At 34.0% G+C, this 12,526-nt stretch overlaps 1 protein-coding gene across 4 annotated transcripts in view; it reads right to left on the reverse strand.

The window, feature by feature from the left end:
- Positions 1–12,526, reverse strand: part of EPN2 (epsin 2) — an 85,618-nt gene that overhangs the window by 57,612 nt on the left and 15,480 nt on the right. For 3 of the 4 annotated variants that reach the window (XM_031937571.1, XM_031937548.1, XM_023497313.2), the window contains exons 2-3: positions 11,718–11,887; positions 92–849 (exon numbers count right to left, since the gene is read on the reverse strand). In XM_031937571.1, the coding sequence (XP_031793431.1) occupies positions 92–686 (595 nt within the window). In that variant the 5' untranslated portion in view covers positions 687–849; positions 11,718–11,887. The remainder of the gene's footprint in view (positions 1–91; positions 850–11,717; positions 11,888–12,526) is intronic. The other variant, XM_031937562.1, reaches the window with a different exon arrangement.

Raw genomic sequence — 12,526 nt, forward strand, 5'->3', positions numbered from 1 at the left:
AAATACAAACAGTATATATATATATATTACTTTGGATGACTGTCACCTCATTTAACATACATTCTTTAATGGAACAGACTATGGTACTTACAGCCATGATAAGATGCTGGGGAACCTCCAGACTTGCCATATTCTTGTTCCGAGTAGCTAGTTGACAGGTTAGGCTGACTAGAACCTCTACCAAAGGTAATCTGGTTACTACCAACCCCAGTGGCCACTTGAGCCATTCGTTCTTTGGTCTTCAGGGCTTGAGCCCTCTCAATTTTAAGTCGCTCATCATCCTTCAGAAGGGACACCAGCTGTTTAGACTTTTCCCTTACATTAATACCTTGATCTTTACCATCTCGATCAATGTATTGGAAATCTTTTAGTGTCTGGATAGCAAATATATTTTCCTTACACTGCTGTGCTACTCGTTCTGAGCCAGTTTTAATCAGGTAATCCAAGAGGGTCAGGGCCTTATACACATGTCTCCAGTTTTTCCCATGGTCATTTAGCCGTTTCCAGATCATGCTCATGATTTCAGAAAATGCCACCACATTGTAAGTCAGATCTGCTATTTCAGTCATTAAAGAGCTAGAAGGACCCCAAGGGTCATTGGAGGTTGCTTCTCGAACTTTAATTTCAGCCTCTGAATAATTGTTCACAATGTTTTTCATCTGTCGTCTTATAGAGGAAGTCGTCATTTTTATTTTCTGTTATATTTTTAAAGCCCTTCAAATAGATGCAATTTGGTAGTCAGCAAGTTTATGTCCTATGAAAGTTTTATTTTAGTGAATGATCTGAAGCAAAGACCTTATAAAATCATTTTCTTCTGAGTCTCAAAGGCAAAAAACTGGAAGCCATAACCTAGAGAAAGAATCAAAATTATTAAATGTTTATCATTTCTGTAATGGCTAACAGTCTTTTTTACTAATATTTTAAACAAGTATTAAGTGTTTATACATGTCATTCTTTTCAGCTTCATTCAAAGTCACTTAAGTTAACATGTATAATACTAACAACATGACACAAATGGAAAGAGTATTGGCTTAGGAGTAAAAAGACCTACCTAGATTCAAATCTGACCTTTGATGCTTACAACTTTTGTGACCTAAGACCAGTAACTTAACCTCCCTAAGTTTTTTTTTTTTAATCCCTTAGTTTTCTAATCTGTATAAAGAGGAGTTTTGGATTAGTGATTCTGGCAAGCAGAGATGCCTAAGGCACTATACCAGAAACATTTTTCCACCTACTAACTACTATTTTGATCCAGTCACTGACCCTGTTCTAAATTTTTTACTAATTATTATCATTTAGCCTACACTTTCCTCTATCTTGTCCAAAACAAGGATAGTATAAGACACTGACAAATACTTTGCTTAAATCTCTGTAAAAAAAAAATCTATCTACATCTATCCCTAGACCTACACCTATCCATCTATTTCCACATCTCTTTACAACTGAACATTTGGCCATTTTCAGTCCTTTGTCATCTTTCCTGTTCTCTACTATCTCTCAAAGATCAATCACTCATCCACATGATACCCTGCAATGTAGTTCATCTAGACCTGATTACCTGAACTCATTCATTACAATTAGGTGCACTCTTAGTTTCTTTATCATCCAGGATTTCAATTCTTTATTTCCTTTCTTGTTCTGTCTTTTCCGATCTAATTATTATTATTCTCTTTGTCAGAGAAAACAGAAACAAAATAAAAGAGTAATTATGCTCTCTCCCCATCAGGTTATTTTGTTATCTACCTAATCATCTCTTTGTTAAATACTACTTTTCCCAAAAATAATATTTTTTTTTCCTGTTGCTGTTTCTAGGATTCCTCATGAACCTTAGGTCCTTCTGTGTCTCTCTTTAGTGTCTTATGGAACATTTTCACATTCAGCCTTTATACTGTTATAAAAAATCAAAGTTGATTGTTAAGTTCATTATGCATTTCTCTTTTTAGACAATTCTCCTTTCTCCTTACTGGAATTATGTTCCTGTTTATGTCTTTAGAACATTGTCCTTAAAGTTCCTCAATCTTCCCAGGATGACTTCTCCTAAAGAATTTTGGAGAACTAGAACCAATCTATTGTTTCTCTGAACCTTTTAAAATCTTTTCTCCACAGATATTTATCAAATTATGGCTGGCTTTTCTTTCTTTCTCTATTATAAATTCTAAGATTCAATACTCCCAACATTTCTTCTACCTGAACAATTAGTTCCGCACCCTTGGTTAAAATCAGATCCAGAATATCAAGGGTTTTATTTTTTTTGCCATTTCCCACAACCTTTTAAGGAATGAAATTATCACTACCCCAAGCCAATTTGGCAGATGAAAGGAGTTATAGCACATGTGTTCTCTCATCATTATTTTTCTATCATTTCGCCATGTTAGACTTATCTATTTCTGAACTTATTTTTCTCTTCCTGTTCATCACTTCTCTTTTTTCCCTTATTGATGTTACTCTAAATATTCCTCCATATGGTTGTTGGATTTTCTTATATGAATTTATAATTTTAACATATGATGCTAATCTACCCTCTTCTTTTCATCAGTATTTGAAGAAATATTCTGCCCCCATCCCCAAGAGGCTTTTTCCAGGTTTAAGGTTTATCTGACCAAGACCCAGTGATAATTATGAAAGTCAACTTTGTTTCCCAAAGTTTAATGGCTCATCTTGCTTTTATACATTGCATATTTTTACATTACATTGTATAGTTGTGCTTAAGTAGTTTTGAGGCTATTACTAAAATTTAACTACCGACTCTTTCCTTGGATCTTTTTTCTTCCCCTTGATTTACTGGGTTTTTCTACTGATATTCTTCCTTCACTGGAACCACTCTGTGAGATTTAGTTTGGTAGACTCACAATTTCACCTCTTTTCCTTTTCACTTTAATGCCCACTTGGATCAGGTTTGTAATACCAGGACAAATATATTTTTTACTATCCCTCATTAGGTTCACTCTACCTGTAGCCAAGAATCCATCATTTCCATATTTTAGGTAGCAGTATGAAAACTGAAATCCTGTTCTCAGAAACTAATTTATCAATAAAACTCTTATTAAACACAACCTGTTAGGGACACAGTATTAAGCTTTGAAAGATACAAAGACAGAAGTGAAACTCCCTGCCCTCAAGGAGTATACATTAATGGAGGAGACAATGTGTACACATAAAAGAATATACAAAATGAATCACAAGTATTTTGGGGAGGGATATGACAACAGCTGGAGGGAATCAGGAAAAGTGAAGCTTTTTTAGAGGGAAATTTAAAAGATGCTAAAGAATATTTCAAATATGGGAGACAGCTTGTCCAAAGGCACAAAGACAGAACATTGGGAACAATAAGTAGGCCAGTCCTCTGTAATCCAATTGATTAGATCACAGACTAGAGGAAAGTAAAATATTAACAACTAAAAAAAGGTAGGAAGAAGGTACCAGGTTGTGAAGACTCTTAAATGTCAAAGGAGCTTATATTTAGATAGCTAGGTAGCACAGTGAAAAGAGCACTGGCCTTGAAATCAGACTTTTGACTTCAATCAATTCAGCCTCAGAAACTCACTAGCTGTGTGTGATCCTGGACAAGTCATTTTTGTCTCTGTCTGCCTGTTTCTTCATCTGTAAAATGGAGCTAATAGCAGCATCTACCTTAAAGGGTTTTTGTAAAGATTAAATGAGAATGACTGTAAAGCAAGTGTCTAGCCCATAGCTAGAACTATATAACTGCTAGCTATTATTTGATCATTAACAGCATTAAAAAAAACCCATCTGGTATTTGGTAAGTAAGGTTGGAAGGAGAAGAAAGATTAGATCAAATCTGCACTTTGGGTTATCTTTTGCCGCTTTTGTAGAATATGAATTAGAACAGGGAAAGGCTAGGGCAGAAGCCTAAACAGCTATTAAAATAGTAGTGGAGAAAAGATGCTAAGAGGCTGTGCAGCGTACATAAGCTGAGAGAATGGGATATATGTGAGAGATGTTGTATAGTTTGAATTTTGGCATGTTGAGTTTGAGATACCTATTAGATATTCAGTTTGAAATTGTGGTTACCAACCTGTAATGTGGTACTGAATTTAATGTGGTAATGATAGGCCTGGGAGCCATCTACATATTATACATAAGTGAACCCATGAGACCTGATGAAATCACTCAGAGGAATAAAGAGAAAAGAAAAAAAGGCCCAAGATGGAGAATATGGACATCCAATTAGAAAACATGCTATGGACGATGAAAATTAGCCAGGAGCAGTCAGACAAAAGAACTGGGAGAAAGGAGAAAGCAGCATCCTGAAAACCCAGAGGGGTGAGAATATAGCCAGGAGAAAGTAGTCAACAATAGCAAAAGTAGCAAAGAGGATAAAGATTTTCTTAACCAGTTATTCACTTCCCCAAACTGACAAATCTTTTTCCTTTAATACCCAATGGTGAAGACAAATATTACAAATGACCATTAATAATGTTTTCTAGAGGTCTTCTCATAACATTTGTCCCTTACTTCCCTTTTCCAGGACTCAATTTCCTCATCTTGTAAAATGAGTGGGTTGATCTAGATCAAGGATTCTTAACCTTTTTGATGTCATGAGCCCCTCTTAGCAGTCTGGGAAACCTATAGATCCTTTCTTAGAATAATTATTTAAATGTATGAAATAAAATATACAGGATTTCAAAGGAAACAAATTATATTAAAATAGTTACCAAAATATTTTCAAGTTCTGATGTAGTGATATATAAAAGGTTTCACTAAATAAGATATATTTAAAATATTAGCAAGTTAAATATAAAATTTTATTTTTTAGAAAAAATGTGAAGATATTTGCTTAGCTTGAATAAGAACATTACATTTCAGAATGATCTTTGACTGTGCATACCCTTTGATCCAGCAGTGTCTCTACTGGGCTTATACCCCAAAGAGATACTAAAAATGGGAAAGGGACCTGTATGTGCCAAAATATTTGTGGCAGCCCTGTTTGTAGTGGCCAGAAGCTGGAAAATGAATGGATGCCCATCAATTAGAGAATGGTTGAGTAAATTGTGGTATATGAATGTTATGGAATATTATGGTTCTGTAAGAAATGACCAGCAGGACGAATACAGAGAGGACTGGCGAGACTTACATGAACTGATGCTGAGCGAAATGAGCAGAACCAGGAGATCATTATATACCTCAACAACGATACTGTATGAGGATGTATTCTGATGGAAGTGGATTTCTTCAACAAAGACAAGATCTAACTTAGTTTCAATTGATCAAGGATGGACAGAAGCAGCTACACCCAAAGAAAGAACACCAGGAAATGAATGTAAACTGCTTGCATTTTTGTTCTTCTTCCCAGGTTATTTATACCTTCTAAATCCAATTCTCCCTGAGCAACAAGAGAACTGTTCGGTTCTGCACACATATATTGTATCCAAGATCTACTATAATCTATTTAACATGTATAGGACTGCTTGCCATCTTGGGGAGAGGGTGGAGGGAGGGAGGGGAAAAACCGGAACAGAAGTGAGTGCAAGGGATAATGTTGTAAAAAATTACCCTGGCATGTGTTCTGTCAATAAAAAGTTATTTTAAAAAAAAAAAAAAAAAGAAAGAAAAAAGAATGATCTTTGACAATATAACATATATCATAAATATCCCATCTATTTTCAACTGTAGTTGATATGAAAATGTAATTTCTATTAGTGACAGAAGTCACAAGTATTATGAATATTACCAACTATGGTTTTATTGTCTATATTTATCATATAAGGAAATGCTAAATTTCAGGTACAAAATTAAGATGTAATTTTTTCTGACAACCAAGTTCAAAGAATCCTGAAAAATCTATTTATATAGATCACTTCTTGTGATCCCCAAGTCTATGTGATTCTCTAACACTCCTTTCAGTTTTAAAATTCTAATTCATCTACTTTGTCCATACTTTGTTCTTGAGAATTCTAAGACCAGCAATGATTTTAAAAGCTCAAAAAATCTTGGGGGAGGGCCAAAAGTTCTTTCAACTCCATAGTCACACACATTAGTAGACCAACCCTTTTTTGTAGCTGCATTCATTTCTGAATTTAAAATAGCTTAAATTTATGATTCTAAGGCATCTTTGTCCTCACAAAGTTTCTTTCCTCTCTCACTTCAAGAAGCCTCCATTTTTCCTAAACCTAAATAATAGAATTAGAATTCTCTCATCCCCAGCAATTATATCTCAAATGACTTGAAACAATGTATGTACAGACTGACAGAACTACTAATTGAAAAAGCAGTCAAAACATACACTAATACCTAATACTAAAGTAAATTAGATATCATATTGTTAATTCTTTAGAAATAAGACCCTATTTGATGACTTTTAAGTTCCCTTGCAATTCTAAGATACTGTCATATCTATTTTCACCATCTAAAGCTTGATCTTCCTTGGAACACTATTTCCAATTTTAGGCAAAAAGCAATGAACATCAAAAGAGTGCTAATGGAACAGGTATCATCAATTCAATTCAAACATTTACTAAGAAAGTGCTCTGTTTAAAGCAGAGTTTTAGACAAGGCACAATCTCTGATCTCATAAAAACTTATATTCTTTTTTTTTTTTTTTAATTTAATAGCCTTTTATTTACAGGATATATACATGGGTAACTTTACAGCATTAACAATTGCCAAACCTCTTGTTCCAATTTTTCACCTCTTACCCCCCCCAACCCCTCCCCTAGATGGCAGGATGACCAGTAGATAAAACTTATATTCTAATAGGAAGCTAAGATATTCTACTAATGACCTAAAGCAAATCATTTCATTATCTCTGAACCTCATCTTTTTTTAATCTGTAAAAAAAAAAAGGGGGGGGAAGGACATTTGCATTATTGATAGAGTTGTGAACTGATCCAACCATCCTGGACAGCAATTGGGAATTATGCCCACAAGGCTATGAAACTGTGCATACATACCCTTTGATCCAGCAGTGTCCCTATTGAGTCTGTATCCCAAAAAGATCATGAAAAAGGGGAAAAGACTCACATGTGCAAAACTGTTTGTGGCAGTCCTTTTTGTAGTGGCAAGGAACTGGAAGATGAGTGAATGCCCATCAACTGGATGGTGTGTTAATGTAATGGAATATTATTTTTCTATAAGAAATGATGAACAGGCTGATTTCAGAAAAGCCTAGAAAGATTTATAAGAATCAATGCTGAGTGAAATTAGCAAAACCAACACAACATTGTACACAGCAACAAGATTATGTGATGATTACTGTGATGGACTTGACTCTTTTCAACAATGAGATGATTCAAGGCAATTCCAAAAGACTTGGAATGGAAAAGGCCATTCACATCTAGAGAAATATGGAGATTGAATGTGGATTGAAGCATAGTATTTTCATCCTTTGTTTTTGTTTTTGCTTGTGATTCCTTTTTCTTAGCTGTTCCCCTTTTGGTCCGATTTTTCTTTTACAACAAGACAAATATGGAAACATGTTTGAAAGGATTATTCATGTATCATCAATATCAGATGGCTTGCTGCCTTGGGGAAGGGGAAAGTAGGGAGGGAGGGAAAGAAAATTTGGAACATAAAATTTTGCACAAATTAATGTTGTAAACTATAAAAAAGAGGGCACCAGATTAAATTATATCTTAAATTACTTCTAACTCTAAATACTATGATTCTATGCCAATTCATTAGCAAGTTATCAAAGTGATATATGAAAAACTGGGATAAAAGTCATTATTGACTGGAAGAACTCTAGAAGGCTCATGAAGGGAGTGGCATCTGAGTTGGGTTTTAAGGAATAATTTGAAAGTCAAGAGATAAACTGAGGAGGGCATGCCAGGCATAAAGCAATGTGAGCAAAGATTGAAAGTAAGAGTTTAAACATGGGAGATTGGGTTTATAGTGGCAGTATTGATAAAAACAGGGAAGTCAGAAGAAAGAGCAACTTCTGAAGAAATACAATAATCTTTTAAAATCCAAGTAATATGGTTGGTACTGTTGGAACAAAGGTAGAAAAAGAAAAAAAGAAAGTTGAGAATCCATTATGCAGGATTTCTTAGGCAAAAGTTAATTACTGGAGACTCTAACATAAAGGAAATGGCATTAGCTTAGGAGTCAGAAAACCAAAGTACTACTCCCGAACAGTGCCATTGGATAGCCATGTGACTACAGATAAATCATTTTCCTTTTGTGAGCTTGGTGGCCTCTGTTCAGTCATCAATCCTTCCTGACCTCTCTTTTAACATGACATCATAGACCCTTTCTTCTTGGTTATTTTCTTCTCTCTAGGATTTAGGGAGATAGCACTTTGTCTCTATTTTCCTCCTACCTATCTGAATAGGTTGCCAAATCTTTCCATTTCTACCTCCATAATCTCTCATATACATCCATTTCTCAATTCACATTCTAGTGCAGATCCTCATCAGTTCTCATTTAACTAATTAATTTTTCTGCTTCAGATCTCTCCCCAACTTTAAGCCAGCCTCTACTTCAAACAAAAGGATTTTACTACAATTCAGTTCTGACTATGCAATTCCACCCTTCTACTCAATAAACTCTAGTAGTTCCCTATTACCACCTAGCATTCAGAATTTTTTACAGCCTGGTCTCAACTTATCTTCTCATATTTCTTATACATTACTTTTCTCAGTGAACTCTAAAAGTTTAGTTATACTGGACTTTTTAACATTCTTCAAAATGGACACTCCCTTTCCTGTCTCCATGATTTTGAACTGGCTGTCCCCATACCTCTAATGCACATCCCTCTTACCTCTGACTCTTAGAATCAATCTCTAATTGACTTCAAGACTTAGCTCAAGTATCACCTTCTACACATCAAGTTATAAGTCAACAAACATTTATTAAGCATTTTCTATGTACTAGGTACTGTCCTAAACACTGAAAATACAAGGTTAAAAACAATCTCTGTACTCAATGAGCTCACAATCTAATGACAAGCTCATAATTGAATGCAGGCCTTTCCTAAAAACCCTAACTACTAGTATACTTCTCAAAAAATTGCCTTGTGGTTATTTCATGTAAATCTATACCTGTACATGTTTGCTTCTCCCAGTGGAATGTAAATTCCTAGAGGGAAAGATTTATCTTTTATCTCTAAAACCTAAGTCTAGTTCTTGTCAGTGTAAATGCTTAGTGATTAAAATTATACATAAAACAAAAGATGATAGATTTGGTGGTTTCTTAGGTCCCTTCAACTTCTAAAATTCTTTGAATATGGAATTCTCCCTCCTGTACCAAACACTCCTCAGAGATGACAAGCTAAGTAAGATATTTAAAAGAATGTCAATATTTTCACCTAAAATAACATATCAACTCTTCCAGAGAGAAGAAAAATAAGCACTACTAGCTTCTGCTAAAAGTACTCTTCCATTTCAAAAAATGTAATAGGTACTTACCAATTGCTATCTTATTATCATTAAAACCTACCAACATTTATTGAGTGTCTTTTGTACATATAATCCTCTAAAAGGTGCCGTTTTGTCCCCAAATACTTAATTAAATCCATTAAGCAATAGTTTTTGTTCTTCAAAAATGCTAACTTGATAATTTAATCACCTTCTAGCTTAAAAAAAGGAGATATTAATAATTTAATTCAGCAGCACCTACAAATTCTGTTTTCCAATAAAATATAGTACTTAATTGTAACTGTTCTTAAAAGGTTAATGTACTCATCTGGGCAACATTGCTGCTTGAACAAGAGTTAAACAACAGATCTCCCATTTATAAATTACGATGAAAACTCTTAGCAAATAATGATGAAGAAATTCTTCTAGTGAAGACAGCTAGACAGCAAAGTGGACAGAACAACAGACCCTGGGATCAGAAGGACTTGACTTCAAATATAGCCCAAAACACTTAACATTTACAAATTATAAGACCCTGGCCAAGTCTCTTTGTAAACATCTGCCCTTTTCTTCCAACCTCTATCATTTCTACTTGCACAAGGCACTTGATCTAGATATCAGCCAGAAACCAAAGGGTAATAGGAAAAGTAATAGGAAAGGGAAAGACTGCCAGCTTCCCAGTGGAATATGGATGATCAGTAAGGTTCCTTGTCTACAGGCATCAAGAGCATGAAAGGGTGTCCTGAGAAAGTCCTTGGGCAGGTACTTTTGAAGCATCGGGGGAATGGCTTCAGACCAGTGTAGTCCAAGGCTTAGGGGCCTTTGAGGCCCATATTGCTGTCCTAAGAAGCAGAGAAAGCCCAGGAGATTCAGCACTTTGAACCTCAAAGATACAAGGGATCTTAGCCTGGGAGAAGGAAATCAATGCAGAACTCAGGAAATCCCAGGAAAGACCATGTAAAAGTGGCGTAAAAGTGGCATAAAAGCCTAATTCAGGAAATAAAGCTGAAGAGATTAGTAAATCACGTATCACTATCAAAATGAAACGAAATAAAAAGTGAAATAAAAGCTCTGTAGGAAAACTAAAAGGAGAAATAATTTAAAAAGAAGTAAACATTACCTAAAAAAAGGCCTTCTTTGAAAATAATAAACCATACAGAACTCAATGAATGTTATCAGAAATATTTAAACAAAATCAAAAGGCTGAAAAAAAAAAGAAGAAAATTAAGCCAACTTCTCAAAAAAACCCAAATGATCTAGAAAACAGGTAAAGAAAGATAATTTAAGGAATGCTGAATTCCCTTGAAAACCATAATAAGAATTCTGAAAACTTATTTCAAGAAATCATATATAAAAACTGCCTTAATCTATTTTAGAACTAGATGGGAAAAGATAGGAATCCACAAAAAATCTTGAAAGGAACCCCAAAAGTTCCACGAATACCAACCAAAATCAAGATTTTTCATATCAAATAAAAAATACTTAGTATTTGCAAAGGAATTATGATTATAGAAATTATTTTTTAAATGAATTACAATATAGATGTAATGGAAAATTATTATGCTATAAGAAATGACAAAAGTATTTTAGATAATCTTGCATAGAACTGACTTATGCAAAGCGATTGCTATCAAAACAATTTATAAAAGGCTAACAAATACTATAAAGGAAAACAACCTTATCAATAGAAAAGCCAATCACATTTCCAGATGAAGCAATTTCTGATAGGGAAGTAATAGACAAAAAGTGGAGAGGCATTTTTAATATGGCCAGTATGTATATTGGTTTGGCTTGACTAAGCTTGTTTACATGTTTGTTATAGTTTTTTCCTTTTCAAAAAACAAAATATCAAAAATAAAGTCACCAAGTATCAAGTTTCTACTGTATGACTAGCACTACGATAGATTCAAAATATAAAGAAAAGTACATTTTCTCTTCAGGGACAAGTTTGGTCATTATAATTATGGTGTTCAGTTCCATATTTTTGTTCTTTGTATTTACATTACAATTATAGTGTTAGGCTTTTTTTTAATCTTGATGTTAATACACAGCTGCAGTCATTTGTGCATTTTGTCTTCCTCATTCTTTGTAATAGTGAAGGTCCAGAAGTACAGAACACTGACTATACCATTAAATTTGGTTATTAATTAATTTTACTGAACTGCTTTTCCCACTTTTTCATTTTTTTGTTACAAGAAATAGGTAGGAGAGCAGGGAATGATCTATTCTGAAATGAAGGCTACATAGAAACAAATCATGTCAATAAAATTGTTTAAAATAGTTTAAACTAAAAAACTAGATGGAACTAAAATATCAAAACATTAACTAAATCAAGCAAGCACTTCATTTCAGAACCTAGAGTTCAGTATTGCCCAATTCATTAAATATTTATTAAACACTTACTATGTGAAATGTTTCTAAATGCTATGAATACAAAGAGAGATTAGAGAAATCTTGCTCTCCATCTACAATTTGATGACTGAAGAAGCAGGGGAGAAGAATCAGAACTTCCCATTAATGCTGAGGAGGAGTTTGGGTCCCCTGAGAAGATTGTACAGTCTTGATGTTGATCCCTTATGAAAATAAGGCAAACAAAAGAGATTAATGTGTTAGCATAATAAAGTCAATAAGCATTTTAAAAACTTCATTAGGTTGCATTAACTTATACTATAAAATGTTATGATTTATTGTCCCCCAAATGTCATGAGAAGATTCCAACATGAAACTGTCAAATGGAAACCAAGAAGCATCTAGAAAGGAGAGTACATTTGAAAAAAAAAAACTCATGAAAAGTTCTTAGCAAGAATTCTTTATGGTCAATTACTACAGGCTTAGTACATGCAAACAGTCAGATATTAAACAAAACAATTTAGAGCAGACTGTAATATGGATAGGTTAAAATTAATCTTAGACAATAGCATAATACTGAATAAAATGGGTGAGGGAGTATATATTCTAAATCAACAGATCAAAAGCTACTCCACTGGGCTATGAACACAGCTTTCATTTTTGTAATCGCATCTTTCTGGATTAACCTCAAAAAAATGAGGATAAAGTATTACTTCTGTTTGAGTTTGAACTATGTTATATAATCCCTCAGGTTTGTGTAACCCATGACCCCAAAACTCAGATCTCAGTTAATATGATCACTATCCAAACTTGAGGACTTTCTCATGAATACATGTTTTCATTCAAGGTTTCCACTAGTAATA

Source organism: Sarcophilus harrisii, chromosome 1, assembly GCF_902635505.1.
Source record: "Sarcophilus harrisii chromosome 1, mSarHar1.11, whole genome shotgun sequence".
In the NCBI taxonomy this organism is placed as follows: Eukaryota; Metazoa; Chordata; class Mammalia; order Dasyuromorphia; family Dasyuridae; genus Sarcophilus; species Sarcophilus harrisii.